Here is a 16041-nt window from a genome sequence, read left to right as displayed (position 1 = left end):
AGCGTTCTAGGCAAGATATGGCAAGTTTGAGGCCAGCCTGGGCTATACAGTGACATCTGTCTCCAAAAATCTCCCTCCCCCCCCCCCAAAAAAGCAACAGCACATCATCAAAACTGACCATCAGCTAGGTGCTGGTGGCTTATGCCTGTAATCCTAGCTACTCAAGAGGCTGAGATCTGAGTTTGAAGCCTGCCTAAGCAGGAAAGTCTATGAGGCTCTTATATCTAATTAACTACCAAAAATCAGGAAATAGAGCTGGCTCAAGTGGTAGAGTACCAGCCTTGAGTAAAACTGCTTAGGGATAGTGCTCAGGTTGAGTTCAAGTCTCAAAACACACACACACACACACACACACACACACACACACACACACACACACTCTCTCTCTCTCTCTCTCTCTCTCTCTCTCTCTCTCTCTCTCTCACACACACACACACACACACACACCAGTCAAACTTTAGGCCACAGGCCTAAAGTACAGTCTCTGGACAGGAGCTGCCCAGTCACCTTGCACTTGGTTTTACTACATCTCAAACATATACTTTGCCCCCAAACTTGCTGGAAATATGACTATATTTGTGAGCCATATCTTTGGTCATGTGGACGAAAGCTCCACCTGGTTTCGGGTTAAAGAGAGGGAGCTAAGTGGGGCCCCACAAGATTCGCAAGATGTCTCTGCCTTTCAGCAGGCCAGCTCAGCATCAATCTCTGCAGGGATTTCTCTGAGATGGAATCTCATGAGTTTTTCAGGTCAGGCTGGCCTTGAACTGTGATCTTCCAGATCCCAGCTTCCTGAGTAGGTAGCATGACAAGGAATGAGCCATTGGTGCCCACAAAGACTTGTGACTCGGCCCTTGCTTCTCTTTCCTTTCCACAGTGTGAGGTTGAAATGCCCAAAGTTAGTCCAGCAAAGAAACCAAGTAGACAACCTGTATGTACGGGAACAGAGCTCACTTCATGGTAGATTTTTGTTTGGCATTGGTGACTCTTGAAGCCCAGTAGGTTGACTCCTTTGGTGACTCTGATTCTCCAGCCAGGCTGCTGTGACAGCTTCTTTTTTTTTTTTTTTGCCAGTCCTGAGCACTGTCCCTGGCTTCTTTTTGCTCAAGGCTAGCACTCTGCCACTTGAGTCACAGTGCCACTTCTGGCCATTTTCTGTATATGTGGTGCTGGGGAATTGAACCCAGGTCTTCATGTATATGAAGCAAGCGCTCTTGCCACTAGGCCATATTCCCAGTCCCTGCTGTGACAGCTTCTTTGCTCTAGTATTAAAAGAAACCAGGCACCAGGAGCACATGCCTATAATCCTAGCTACTCAGGAGGCTGAGATCAGAGGATCATGGTTTAAAGCCAGTCTCGGCAGGAAAGTCCATGAGACTCTTCAAAAAGCTGGAAGAGGAGGTGTAGCTCAAGCCTTGAGTTTGAGTGAAAGAAGCTTAATGACAGCACCCAAGCCCTGAGGTCAGGCCTCAGTACCGGTATACACACACACATACACACAAGTGGCAGAGGTGTAAGAGTTGATCTAGAAACTCTTGTTTAGGGATTGGGGCCTGGTTGTTGGAAAAGACTGAGAGAAGTGGTTGTGTGTGTGTGTCTATGTCTATGCACTTGTATGTACATGAGTGCATGGCTAGACAGTGGCTTCTCCCAGGAAAGGACCTCCCATCCATGCAGTGGAGCGACTGGCTGACTTACAGCCCCAGGGGATGACATAGGCTCTTCCTGGCAGTCTGAGATTCCTAACAGTCTCCTGGGTGTTGCTGCTGTCCCCAGCAAGGCCCAGCCCTCCTACCTGTGTGTGAGTAATCACTTATCTAGTCCTGTCCTATCTAATCCTCAGTCTCCCTGTGATGTATCTAGAAACTTGACACCCCCTCCCCTTGTCCATGGGCTGCTCAGAGCCGACTGACTCCAGAAATTGAAGAGTAGGAGCAGGAAACAGAAATAGTTCTCACCTCTGTGCTAGAAATGACTGCTTATCTGAGCTTTGGAAAAGTACATAAAGGAATTTGTTATTAGTGTTCCTTTGTGAAAAGAAATCTTGACCGTTGGTGAGCTGTGGAATTCTGCATCACTTTGAACCAGCCTGCATTGTGCTTTCCTTAAGTTGAGAGGGAAGAGGCCATTATTTTAGCCCTTTGATATTAAATTAGCTTAATGTGGAGGGTTTGGGAAGGAGAGGGTGGCGCTGATACTATGGCTTGAACTCTGTCCTGTCTCTAAGCTTTTTCTGCTCCTGACTGGGACTCTACCACTTGAGTCAACTCTCCAATTCTAACTCTTTGCTGGTTAATTAGAGATAAGAGTCTCGCAGACTTTCATGTGAAGGCTGGCTTTGAATCATGATACTCAAATCTCAGCCTCCTGGGGTAACTAGGATTATAGGCGCTCATGCCTATAATGGCTCATTATCAGCACCCAGCCATAACTCATTTCTGACCCCCCCCCCAGCTCCTGAGAAAGTTGAGGTGTTGATAACCCACCTCTTCTTCTGCCTTGGGGCCTAGGCCCTGGGTGTGGTTTGGATTGAGGTGGGAGGCCAGGTGTGGACGAACTGAGCTGGCAGTGAGGCAGCTAGACGGAAAGGGCAATCTCTTCGTGGACTGCTGCCTGCTCCCACCACACCACTCCTAGGGAGTGGCCTCAGTGGGCAGGGCCTCCAGATAAGCCTCACCAAAGAATGTGGCCCTAACTTCCATCAATCCGGGGGAAGGGAGAACATTAGGTTTAAAGGAAACTTGGAGCTGGTGGCTCACCCCTATAATCCTTGTATGTAGGAGGCTGAGATCTGAGGATCAGGTTGTTGTTTTTTTGTTTGTTTGTTTTTTTTTTTGGCCAGTCCTGGGCCTTGGACTCAGGGCCTGAGCACTGTCCCTGGCTTCTTCCCGCTCAAGGCTAGCACTCTGCCACTTGAGCCACAGCGCCGCTTCTGGCCGTTTTCTGTATATGTGGTGCTGGGGAATCGAACCTAGGGCCTCGTGTATCCGAGGCAGGCACTCTTGCCATTAGGCTATATCCCCAGCCTGAGGATCAGGTTTTTAATCCAGCCCAGAAACTCTTATCTCCAGTAAACCACCAACATTGGGGAAGTGGAGGTGTGTCTCAAGTGGTAGAATGCTAGCCTTCAGTGAAAAAGGTGAAGGGACAGTGCCCAGGGCCTGAGTTCAATCCCCAGTACTGGTAGTAAAAACAAAGCAAAATATACAAGTCTACACATATTGTTTGATTGCATGTATATGAAATGTCTAGAATAGCTAAATCTATGCAGATAAAATAAATTTGAGGTGAGAGGAGGTTGATGGGAATGAGGAATTGGTGTCTATTTTCTTGTAGGGGTGATTAAATACTCAGTTTTTTATTTCATTTAATTTTACTATTAAGTAATTGTATCAAGAGATTACACCCCTTTTTTTGGTTAGGATCTAATCTCCCAGGCTAAGCTCAAATTATGATCATCCCAACCATAGCCTTCAAAAGAAGCTTGGACTATAGGCATGAGCTACTGTGCCTAAGTATATGTCTAGAACAGGATTACAGTTTTACCCTTCTTTGAAGCAGCCTGTCAACTAGACCAATTTTCCTCCAGGATGGAAAGGCACTGGTACCAGGGCTTCCGGCCTCATACTCTCACTTAGCTTGTTTTGCTAAAGGCTGGCACTCTACCACTTGAGCCACACACATCTCCACTTCTATTTTTTAGTGCTTAAAAGAAGGTAAGAGTGTCATGGACTTTTCTGCTCAGGCTGGCTTTGAACCTCAGTCTTCAAATCTCAGCCTCTTGAATAGCTAGGATTGCAGGTGTGAGCTACCAGCACCCGGCTCATGAGCGATTTTTAATTCTCTTGATACTGTTCCATATTTTGAGCGTTTTCTTTGTTGGCATTATTTTGATTTTCTTAGAAAAGCTTATTTTTTTTTTTTGTTAGACTTTGTTTTTGGGTATCATCATTTTTGAAGTGGCTGACATCTAACAGGACATTTCTTACTTTCTCTCTCTTAGGGTTGTAATCCTTTGGCACAGACAGGCCGGAGCAAGCTGCAGAATGAAAGAGCTGCTCTGAACCAACAGATCTTGAAGGCTGTGCGGATGCGGACAGGAGCCGAGAACCTTCTGAAGTAGGTGTCTCTGACCCCACTCCTGTGGGGGAGTCCAGGCTCTCCTGAGGCCTTGACCACCTGTTCACCATATTCCTAGACCTGGTTCTCGGTTTCGACTTCAGGATTTCTTCATTTCTGGAGGCCTAGAGCTTTGTTATGTTAAAAGATCAATGTTCTACCTGGTACCAGTGGCTCATGCCTGTAATCCTAGCTACTCGGCAGGCTGAGATCTAAGGATCATGGTTGGAAGCCAGCCCTGGGCAGGAAAGTTTGTAAGATTCTTATTTTCAGTTAACTGGAAAGTACAGCTGTGGCTCCTGGTAGAGCGCCAATCTTGAGTTCAAAAGCCAAAAGACAGTTCCCAGACCCTGAGTTCAAGCTCTAGTACTGGCACATATATACAAAAACAGGCAAATATTTTGCTCACTTGGTGCATGTGTTTGGAGAGGGCACAGCAGATGGTAGAATGTTAGTGATTTTGATTAAAATCCATTCGTGGTCTTGGTATTTGTTTTTCCTGCTCTCCGTGGGACTTGGTGTGTTTTCCCCACTGCCTAGAGCTGAGCCTGGTATGGAGTCACTGCTTGGTAAAATTTATGTTGGTTGTGTAAGGAAAGAGAAGGCAAAAAAGGGGAATGGGGACATTTCTGGTGCCCATGCCCACCTTTGTAGTGAGCCAGGGGCATGGTGACATATACCTGTAGTCCCAGCTATTTGGGAGGCTGAGATGGTAGGATCACTTGAATTCAGGAATTCAAGACCAGCCTGGAGCTGGGAGCTAGTAGTTTACACCTAGCAACTTAGGAGGCTGAGATCCGAGGATCCAAGTTTGAAGCCAGCCTAGGCAGGGAAGTCTGTGAGACTCTTCTCTCCAATTTACCATGAAGAAGCCAGAATTTAAAGGTATGGCTCAAGGGCCAGCCTTGAGGGGGAAAAAAGCTACGGAACAGAATCCAGGCCCTGAGTTTAAGCCCCAGTACTGACACAAAACAACAACAACAAAACCCAGCTTGGATAACCTAATCATACTGTGTGTCAAAAAAAATAAAAGAAACAAAAGGAAAGTAATCAGAGTGGTTTAGGGCAGCCTGTGTTCTGGTATACTCAGTAGTCTGATGGTAAACTAGTTATTCATCAGATGCTCCATAAATACACCTTCACTGCTCCTCCTGGACAGCTATCATCCCCCTCACACCCTAAAATGAACAAAAAGTAACTAGGACAGCTCTCTGCCTGGCTTTTTTGTTCAAGACTGGAGCACTAATCACTTGAGCCACAGATCTGCTTCTATCTTTTTTGTTAATTGGAGAGGTAAGAGTTTCTTGGTTTTGTTTGCCCTACCTGGCTTTGAACCTTGATCCTCAAATCTCAGTCTCCTGACTAGCTTGGAATATAGGCATGAGCTACTGGGTCCTGAGTGATTTTTAATTGAATGCACAAATTTCTTTTCTTCATTTTTATGGTGAAATGCTATAGAGAACAATAATATAAGCAACCTTTCTTTTGCTCAAGAAATAACAGTGCTATTTAAAAATAAAACAGAACCAACCAGTTAGGGGTTGGAGATGTGGCTCCAGTGGTAGAGCACCAGCCATTGAGCAAGTTTCAGATTAGGAGGTTGAGTCCTGGTCTCAGACAAGAAAAAAAAAAAAGAATTAACAGTGCTACAGTGCTATGCCTGTATTGCTTTTGTTGCTGTTGTTTGTTTGTTTGTTTGTTTGTAAGGGTTCTGGGAGTTGAACTCAGGGCCTGAGCTCTGTTCCTGAACTTATTTTGCTCAAGGCTAGGACTCTTCCACCAGAGTCACAGCTCCACATCTAGCTTTTTGCTGGTGAATTAGAGGTAAGACACTCACAGACTTTCTGACCCAGGCTGGCTTTGAACCACAATCTTCAGATCTCAGCCTCTTCAGTAGCTAAGATTCCAGGCATGAGCCATAGGTGTCCAGGTATGCTTTTTCTTTGAAGTTCTAGGAAATCTTGACTCTAGGGCTTTGTGTATGCTAGGCAAGTATCTCTCACTGAGCCACACCCTAGCTATTGAGGGGAGACTTTTATACTGGAGTAAACAAACTGGGTAACTGTGGGAAGTGATTATTGTTTTTTTTCTCAGTTATGCTGTTGACTTGAAACTGATAGGGTTGTTCCTGGTGATATGGCCTCAGAGACCTGAATAGGCAGGGAGGCCTCTTTTTTTTTTTTTGAGCTTGGTCAATGCTCTGGGTGACACCCACCCCCCTCCCCCCTTCTCAGGCTAGTGCTCTACCCCTTGAGCCAGAGCTCCACTTCTGATTTTTTTGAAGATAAGACTCTCACAAGACTTTCATTTCCTAAGGCTGCCTTTGAACTGTTATCCTCAGATCTCAGCTTCCTGAATAGCTAGGATTACAGGCGTGATCCACAGGTGCCTGGCTGACTAATTTTTCTAGTTGGATCTGACATTTGTTGAGCTGCATATATAGACAGAGGACCAAGTGTTAGTCTTCTATACTTGGCCAGTTCTTGGGGAAGTAATCATTGTTTATCTTGCCTTAGTCCACAAGTAGGCTTGAGCCACTTTTAAACACTTGTATAACTTGTAAGCTTCTAGTAGTAGGTGGGCCTGGAGAAGAAAGAATGTATGAGAGGCTTTGCTGGAGATATACTTAGTTTATGTGAGCCTCTGAGCTTCCTGGCAGCCATAGGAAAAGGGAAAATTGATCTGGAGCACCTTTCATACTGATAGCTTGGAGGAAACACATGCTAAGACTTAGTGAACCTGTAACCAGAGAGCCAGAAGGCTGAGACATTTTTTCTTCCCTGAATTTTTGCGGGGTAAGATCTACTGGTAAATCATTTCTCTCTCTCTCTCTCTCTCTCTTCTTTTTTTTTTTTTTTTTTTGTCAGTAACACCTTTGTTGCACAGGTTTTACAAGCTGTAGGTTGAGACCCATTTTGTGTTATGAAATCAATCCAGTATGTTGCTCTGGTATAATCCAAACGTAAATATTTGGTCTTTGTTTCCTGTGTTCCTGGTCCAGGCCTCCTAAAACTCTTGTGATAAGAGTTATCTTCAATCTACTGAGACTGTGTCCTGTTGGGGAGACCTTCAGGCTAAGGACTGATTCCCCAGAAAGACTCAGCCAGGATGTAGAGGGGTTTTCACTCTCTGTTCCTCCTCCTACCCTCCCTTCCAGAAGTGGGAGGGGCCTAGAGATTGAGGCCAACCACTAGTGGCCAGTGACTTTAACCATCGTATATCTAGGGAATGAAAGCTCCATAAAAAGCCCTAAATGATGGGGTATAGAAGTTTCTGGGCTGGGGAACATACTGGGGGTTGGCCCGCCTGAGGTTGGCCATAGGGAAGAAGGCTGTGTACACCTTCCTTTCTCTGGTAGCATGCTCTGGGTATCACTTCCTTTAGTCTGTCCTGAGGCTTGAACTCAGGGCCTGAGTTCTGTCTGTGAGGTTTTTCCCTTAAGGCTGGTATTCTACCACTTAAGCCACAGTTCTACTTCCATGGTGTTTCCTGCCCAGGCTGGCTTCAAACCATGATCCTCAGATCTCAGCTTCCTGAGTAGCTAGGATTATAGGCATGAGCCACCAGTGCCTGACTTGTTGATCTGTTCTTGGATTGAATATTTGCCCTGATCAGGAACTCAGATGAAGCGTTTCCCCCGCCTTCTGTGAGTCTTGCCTAGTTGGTCAGTCAGAGTCCCCATCCCCTGGGACCTGTGATTGGTGCCTACAGTGGGGACAGGACAGTTGTATTAGGACAAAGCCTTTAACCAATGGGTTAACAAGGAGTCGGGCATCTGAACTGGATGGAGTTATTGGACACTCAGCTGGTGTTGGGAATCAAGGAATTGGAGCTCTGGAAACATCATAAAAATGAAAGGAAGGAAGGGAAGGGAAGGGAAGGAAGAAGAAAGAAAGAAAAAGAGAAGGAAAGACAGACAGATAAGACATGGTTACCCAGATACTGGTGACTCATGGCTGTCATCCTAGCTACTCAAGAGGCTGAGACTTGAGACCAACCTGAGGCAGGAAAGTCTTTATCTCCAAGTAACTACCAAAAAGCCAGAAATAGAGCTGTGGCTCAAGTGGTAGAGCACCAATGTTGAGTGAAAAAGTTAAAGGACAATGTCCAGGCCATGAGTGCAGGCCCCAGTACTGGAACAAAAAGGAAAAGGAAAAGAAAGGACATTGTTAGAGTAGACTAGAAGATGTTGAAGTGCAAGTGTCCCATCTATGGCTTTTGGGAGGCCTTTATTTTTCAGGGGTGTTAGTGTGTACACGCAGGCTACATGAGGATATGAAATATACTAATTAGCCAAGCCCTGGTGTCTCACACCTATAATCCTAGCTACTCAAGAGGCTGAGATCTGAGAATCACAGTTCAAAGCCAGCCTGGGCAGGAAAGTTCACGAGACCCATCCAATAAACTTCTTTTAAAAAGCCAGAAGTGGAGCTGTGGTTCAATTGGTAGAGTCCTAGACTTGAGCACAAAAGCTCAGGGACAGCACCTGGCACTGAGTTCAGATTTCAGGATACCCTTCCCCCAACACACACACACACACACACACACACACACACACACACACACACACACACACACACACACACATACATTGTACTAATGATTGTAACTTCTCTAAAACAATGACAACAAAAAAGAAATTGAAACTCTCCAGAGCAGTGATCTACACCACGGCAAGTTTTCTTCAACCTCATTGCCCGGTTAGGGCCTAAGTGTTCAGGTGTGGAAATTTTGAACAGTTAGAGAAGGTTGGCTAGCACCCTTCTCTCTGGATAAAGATGTATGGGCACAAATGAGCAGCAGGTTTTATGTGCCACAGAGAGAATGGTGGCCAGACAGTCTCTGTAGCTGGGCCCAGCTGGTGGTAGATAAGCTTTGTACTTCCTCAGTCAGATAACAATGATTTTGGCTCATAAGTATGTACAATTCCCCCCTGGCTCAATGCCTGGTGCTCCTATTGTTACTTTGGTGGTGATTCCTAATCTGTAAGATGAAGGACTCATCTACAAGGTCTTTGAGTTGCTATTGAAAAGTAGGTCGTTAGTTCTTGTATTACTGCATACTATTTCATTCTGTATCCTGGTTTAGTGGTTAATGGACTTTAGAGTTATTTGTACTGTATGTGGATGTGTGTCTGGATGTGTGTGTGCTGGTACTGAGACTCGAACTCAGAGCCTGGCACTGTCACTTAGCTTTTTCACTCAAGGCTGGCACTTTACCACTTGAGCCACAGCTTCACTTCCCGCTTTTTGAGAGGCTTGTCTGATCACCTCTGATACTCATCTGCCCGGGGCCTCCTTCATCTCCCCTGCAGGGATTGGGTTAATGTCTGTTCACTGGGTTGCTTGATAGAATGCTTCTCCCCCTCTTCTCTTTGAACAGAGTAGCCACCAACCAAAAGGTACGAGAACAGGTGCGCCTGGAGCTCAGCTTTGTCAATTCAGACCTGCAGATGTTGAAGGAGGAGCTCGAGGGACTCAACATCTCAGTGGGCGTGTACCAGAACTCAGAGTGAGTGTACCACACCCTTCCCAATGGATGCTCTTTAAGCCAGGAGTTGCCTGCATCCCAGATCTTGTGCACCAAGAGAGCCCACAGTCCCCACTCTGGGCAGGGAGAGAATACTGGGTTTTTACCCATCAGACAATGAGCCAAGTACTGGGGTTTATAGGGTTGGACTTGGGGAGTTTATAGGGACAAAACTAGAGGTATGGGCACAGTGCCATTTGTCTAGGGCCCACTTGGGATACATTTTATGGCAGAACTGTGGTGCCTGGGTCTGGGCAAGGAGATAGCATCTGTCACGTGGACTGACGTATTGTCTCATCTGTGAGAATGCCCTGGAAAGTGCTCTATGAACAGCTTGTGATGTCAGATCTGCCCCATGGGGCTAAGTTGCCCTGGCTTTTCCCCTCTCAGTCTCTCTCTAAGCCCACGGCTTAGTTCCGGATCTTTCTATCGAGAGAAGGCATGAGAGCCAGTGTTGCTCACACCTGTCATCCTAGCTACTCAGGAGGCTGAGATCTGAAGACTATGGTTTAAAGCCAGCCCGGGCAAGAAAGTATGTGAGACTGTCATCTCCAATGAATTTCCCCCCACCCCCCAAAACCAGCTCAAATGGTAGAACACCAGCCTTGAGCGAAATAGCTAAGGGACAGTGTCCATGCGCCAAGTTCAAACCCCAGTAATTGGTACCCCGCCTCCCGGAAATATACAAGAACTAAGGTTAAACCTGAGACCCCCATGGAGATACTTCAGAAGTGACCCCATGCAATATATAGAAATGAATGTCTTGATTCCAAAGTTCCAAAAATGGTCCTTACTGGTGGGGAGGGGCTGCTGTAGCAGGAGAAATATTGAGAAGTGAACTACAGAAAAGCTCCAAAAGTTGTATCCAGGCACCAGTGGCTCATGCCTACAATCCTAGCTATTCATGAGACTGAGACCTGAGGATCACGGTTCAAAACTAGCCTGAGCAAGAAAGTCCAAAGACTGAGAGAATCTTATCTCTAACTAACTACCCAAAAAGCTGGAAATAGAGCTGTGGCTCAAGTGGTGAATACCATCCATGAGCAAAAAAGCGAAGAGACGGCACCTGGGGTCCTGAATTCAAGCTGCAGTAGTAGTGTGCGCATGCATGAGCGAGCGTGCACACGCATGCACACAAATATACATAAATAATAAAAGAAAAAAGGAAGTAAGTCTCCTGCCCAAGGGGGCACTAAGGAAAACTATCCCAACATATCCCAAGAAAAAACTTACAATTTTTTTTTTTTTTGCCAGCCCTGGCTTCTTTTTGCCCAAGGCTAGCACTCTACCTCTTGAGCCACAGCACCACCTCTGGCTTTTTCTATATATGTAGTGCTGAGGAATGGAACCCAGGGCTTCGTGCATGCAAGGCAAGCACTCTACCGCTAAGCCACATTCCTAGCCCCCTTACATTCTTTTTATTTTATTTTTATTACTTATTTATTATCAGAGTGATGTGCAGGGGGGTTACAGTTTCGTAGGTAAGGCAGTGAGTACATTTCTTACCAAACTTGTTACCTCCTCCCTCATTTTTCTCCCACCTTTCCCCTTAAGTACTTTTTGTGTGGGGTAAGTAAAAATTCTCCAAAGTGGCTAAGCCCCGAAGGAAACTCAGGCAGAAAAATAGTTTCCTGGATTAACAGAAGGAGGACGTTTAGGAATGTTTTGAGTCTCTTTGGAATGTACATTTCCTGACCCTAACCTTTCATATGACACCTGGGGTGGTGGTGTAAGTCAAAGTCAAACATCTGTGTCTGAAGCCAGTCCTCTGGCTCCTTTCTTTGTGTTACCTTTGGTTCACCTGTGACTCCCAAGGCAGTTTCAAAAACCTTGTCAGATCAACAGCAAATGGCAGAAACTTCCAGCTCTGCTGTGGTATTAAATGTCAGTATTGTGACAAGTGCTGGTGGCTCAGGCCTGTCCTCCTAGCTACTTAGGAAGTTGAGATCTGAGGATCACAGTTCAAAGCCAGGCTAGGCAGGAAAGTCCGTGAGATTCTATCTCTAATGAACCACCAGATAGTTGGGAGTGGAGGTGTGTCTTAAGTGGTAGAGTGCCAGCTTTAAGTGAAAAAGCTTAGGGATAGTACTCAGGCCCTGAGTTCATGTTCCAGTACTGACGTGTGTATGTGTCTGTGTGTGCGCGCGTGTGTACGTGCATGCACGCACACATTCCACTCTTGAGCCCATCCACATTCCTGCAGCAGGTACAGCAGAGGCATGTTCTCATAAGAGCAGGTGACCCTGTGACCCTAGAGTGGCCTCAGGTGATATCCTGGGCCACTGGAAAGAGGGAAGGAAACTAGGAGTCGATTCTAAAGGACGCCTGGCATATCTCTCCCCCTTCTCACTTCAAGTTGTCAGTTATTTCTGTTATTTTGTTTTTGTTGTGTTGGCACTGGAGCTGACACTCGGGGTCAGGGCCTGGGTGCTATCCTTTAGCTTTTTTTGCACAAGGCTTGTGTTTTACCACTTAAGCCACACCTCCATTTCTGGCTTTTTGCTGGTTAATTGAAGAGAAGAATCTCAGAGATTTTTCTTCTCTGGCTGGCTTCGAACTGTGATCCTCAGATCTCAGCCTCCTGAGTAGCTAGGATTACAGGTGTGACTCACCAGCACCAACTGCAGAAAATAGGCAGAGAAGAAATGATCTTCACTGGGCATGTAAGAAAAGGTAGGGAGCTCAAGTCAGAGTCCTGTTAGTGCCACACTGGGGTGGAATGCCCTGGTGTTGGGGTCCTCAGGACAGTCATGGGGAGAACAGACCTTATATCCAGCCATTAGGGCGCTGGGCCCAGAAGAGCCAGGCCTGGCTGATCCTTATCTCCTTCCACCAGGCCCAGCCTTCTGGTGGGTGGGGGTCAGGGGGCGGGGTGTTGGGCCAGCCACACACCTAGGCTGGGTCTCACTAGCATTCAGCACAACTTTGCCATGGTGGCAGTTTCAGCTTACTTCCATTGTCCACCTACCTTGCCTGGCATTCTTGGCCTCTTTGGGCTGGGTGGAGCAGCCCATGAGGTCTCCCGTTACAGGTTAGGCTCCTGGATACCTGTTTGTAAAACCCTGAGCACAGGTTTACTTCCTGCCAGCCCTGTCCCAGGAATGTAGGTAGGGCCAGTGTGAGGTGACCCCGTGGTTCTGGCTGCAGGTGGGGGTGGCACAGTGTTTTCCCAAGTCTGGACCTGTGTGGGGAGCTAGCCATATTTAGGTGTCAGGTGGGGCCCCTGCCCTTGAGGAATTCACTCTCATCTGTCCCAAAGGAAGAGGCCCAGGAGAGGGTGGGAGGTGATGAAGGCTGCTTAGGAGAGAATGGGAAGGGTTAGGGACCGGAGGGGCCCAGCAGAGCAGGGTGAGTACAGTGGGTGCAATAACCAGGTCTGTTGAAAGAGAGGTTGAAACTGGAGAGGTCAATCAGGGTTGAGGCCATGGCTGGGGATTGCCTTAGAAAAGGAAAGTCGTAAACCAGGTGCCAGTCGCTCACGCCTGTCATCCTAGCTACTCAGAAGGCTGAGATCGGAGGATCATGGTTTGAAGCCAGCCCAGGCAGGAAAGTCCTTGAGACTCTTATCTCCAGTCAACCAGCAAAAAGGCAAAATGAAGCTATTAGAGCGCCAACCTTAAGTGAAAAAGCTAAGGGACAACATGCAGGCCCTCAGTTCAAGCCCCAATACTGGCACACACAAAAAAGGAAAGGCGTGATCAGAATTATCTTTATGGGGGTTGGAGGCATGGCTCAGTTGGTAGAACACCAGCCAATGAGCGAAAATGCCAGGATCTGGATTTGAGTCCTGATCTTGGACCAAAAAAAAAAAAAAAAAATTAAAAACAATGGAAGAGCAGACTTGTATTTATGGAGCATGACCATCAGTCAGGTGTGAGCTGTACTGGCCTGGGGTTGGGGGGCATTGCTGGGGTACAGGGATTCTACACCTTGTGTTTATTCCTCGTAGGGAGGCATTTACCATCCCCCTGATTCCTCTTGGCCTGAAGGAAACCAAAGATGTGGACTTCTCAGTCGTTCTCAAGGTAAATCTCAAAGCAGTGGGCCCTAGGCTCAGTGTTTAAAATGGAAATGGATTGTTGGGCTATGCCCAGTGGCTCATGCCTGTAACCCTAGATACTCAGGAGGCAGAGTTTGGGAGGATCATAGTGAGAGGCCAGTTGGTACAAAAAAATATTGAAACCCCATCTCAGCTGGGCATGGTGGCACCCATCTGTCATGCCAGCTCTATGGGAAGAATAACTAGAAGGTTTATGGTTCACTTTAGCCCAGGCATACACATAAGACACTATCCCCAGAATGAATGAAAGTAAAAAAGGTCTGGTTATGTGGCTCAAGTGGCATAGGGTCTTTCTGATAAGTGTGAGGCCCCGAGTTCATATTCAAGTACACCAAAATAAATAAATAAAGGAAAGTGTGTATTCTTTGCAAGGCCTTAGGCTCAGTGGTATTGAACCCTCTCAGCCAGCTATGTGGAGAACCTGGGTATTCATTCCTCTCATTTCCTTGCTCTCCTGACTCGTTTTTCAAACTCCTCTGATGTGCCTAAAGAAAGTGGGTTATACTGAATTTTACTTTATTGATGTATTCATTCAGAGGCAGAGTCTGGGCTGGCCGTTTACTCTCCATCTTCCTGCCTCCCAATTGCTTACAGGGATTACTAGCATGCACATGTACCACCAGGCCCAGCAGTATCTTTATTCTTGTATGGTATAATCACTAAGTCTATGTGCATGTGTCTGTGTCCATGTATGTGTGTGTATGCACGTGCATGCGTGCACGCATATGTGTATGACAGTATTGGGGCTTGAACTCAGGAACTTGAGCTCTTCCTTAGCTTTTTCACCCAAGGCTGGCATTCCACGACTTGAGCCACACCTCTACTTCTGGCTTTTCGGTGGTTAATTGGAGGTAAAGAGCCTCATGGACTTTTTCCTGCCCAGGCTAGTTTCACACTTTGAACCTCAGATCTCAGCCTCCTGAGTAGCTAGGATGACAGCTGGGAAGTGCCAGCACCCAGCTAAGAATTCTATTTCTTTCCCTTCAAATCCTGCTCATCTACTTTTATTTGAGAAAAGAAAAACCAGTCATCATATGGCATTTTGACTACTACACAAATCTCACTTTTTGTAAGAGGTTGGTTAATACTTTGAACACATTAATTCCTGACCTTTGTTCTCAGACACTGGGTCTCTAGACAGTAGAACATCCTTTGCCCTGGGCCTTTTTGACTGATGCTTTTTGTCTGGCTCCCTGTGAGTTGGGTTTAGTTTATGTTGCAGCTGGAGAAGCCCAGTTGGTTATATTCCAAGACTCAAGATCTCAAGAAAGTTCCATTTTCTGGATAGAAAACAGTGGAGAAGCAACAGCCAGCAGCCAACTTCTTAGTGGCTTAACTTTTATTTTACTTCATTTTATCACTCTACCACTTGAGCCATAGCTCCACTTCCAGATTTTGCTGATTAATTGGTGATAAGGGCCTCTCAGACTTTCCTGCCCAGGTTGGCTTTGAACTATGATCCTATGGAAGTGAAGCTGTGGCTCAAGTGGTAGAGCACCAGCCTTGAGTGAAAAAGCTAAAGGACAACACCCAGGCCCTAGTACTAGTACCAATGAATGAACGATAAATAAGTAACAAAAGCAAAAAGAAATAGAATGATAAGAGTATGGTGAGATCACCTGTCTAGCCAGCACAGGCTCTGAGTTGAAACCCCAATACTGGGGAGGAAAAGTCAAGTCATAGGGTGTTTTATGGCGTGTGAAGATGACTGATTGCCATTTCCAAGTTAAAAACAATTGCATAGCTAAATCACATTTTATTCACATCTGTTTGTATAAATGTAGTGCACTGTGTGTAGCATGTCTGTGCACACAAAACCAAAAAGTTTGTAAAGAGAATGTTCACACTCAGAAGGCAAAGGCAGGAGAAACTACAGTTCAAGGCCAGCCTGGACTACATGGTGAGATCCTAGGCGAGAAAGAGAGACAGAGATGGAGACAGAGACAGAGAAGAGAGACAGACAGAATGCTTCAAGCCATATGGGAAAATACAATGGAACAGTCTATCTTGTTATCGTTTGTGTAGGTAGTGAGAGCCAGCTCTCACTTTGTAACACTTTCCAGGCCCCTCACATTACTCTCATTTTTTCCCCTAATGCTTGACTCTTCTAAGACAGGCTGAACATCCCTAATCTGAAAATCAGAAATTCTTTGAATTCCATGACTTTTTGAGTACTGATGAGATATAAGTAGAAAATTCCACACCTTGAAACTTTGATTCACGTGCACTTTTTTCTTTTTCCTTCTTTCTTCCTTCTTTTCTTTCTTCTGTCCCAGTACTGAGGCTTAACTCAGGGCCTGGGTGGCATTCTGTCTTGGCTTTTTCATTCAAGG

The 16041-nt window shown here is 46.1% G+C and overlaps 1 protein-coding gene across 2 annotated transcripts in view; it reads left to right on the top strand.

Annotated features, from left to right (window-relative positions):
- The window catches only part of Rhpn2 (rhophilin Rho GTPase binding protein 2), a 44533-nt gene that overhangs the window by 9608 nt on the left and 18884 nt on the right, over window positions 1–16041 (top strand). For both annotated transcript variants that reach the window (XM_048368770.1, XM_048368769.1), the window contains exons 2-4: window positions 4004–4119; window positions 9502–9630; window positions 13598–13673. In XM_048368770.1, coding sequence (XP_048224727.1) covers window positions 4004–4119; window positions 9502–9630; window positions 13598–13673 — 321 coding nt within the window. The remainder of the gene's footprint in view (window positions 1–4003; window positions 4120–9501; window positions 9631–13597; window positions 13674–16041) is intronic.

Source organism: Perognathus longimembris, chromosome 20 (genome assembly GCF_023159225.1).
Source record: "Perognathus longimembris pacificus isolate PPM17 chromosome 20, ASM2315922v1, whole genome shotgun sequence".
Taxonomy (NCBI): domain Eukaryota; kingdom Metazoa; phylum Chordata; class Mammalia; order Rodentia; family Heteromyidae; genus Perognathus; species Perognathus longimembris.
Note: the sequence above shows the minus strand (reverse complement) of the source record. Positions and strands in the feature narration are given on the sequence as shown.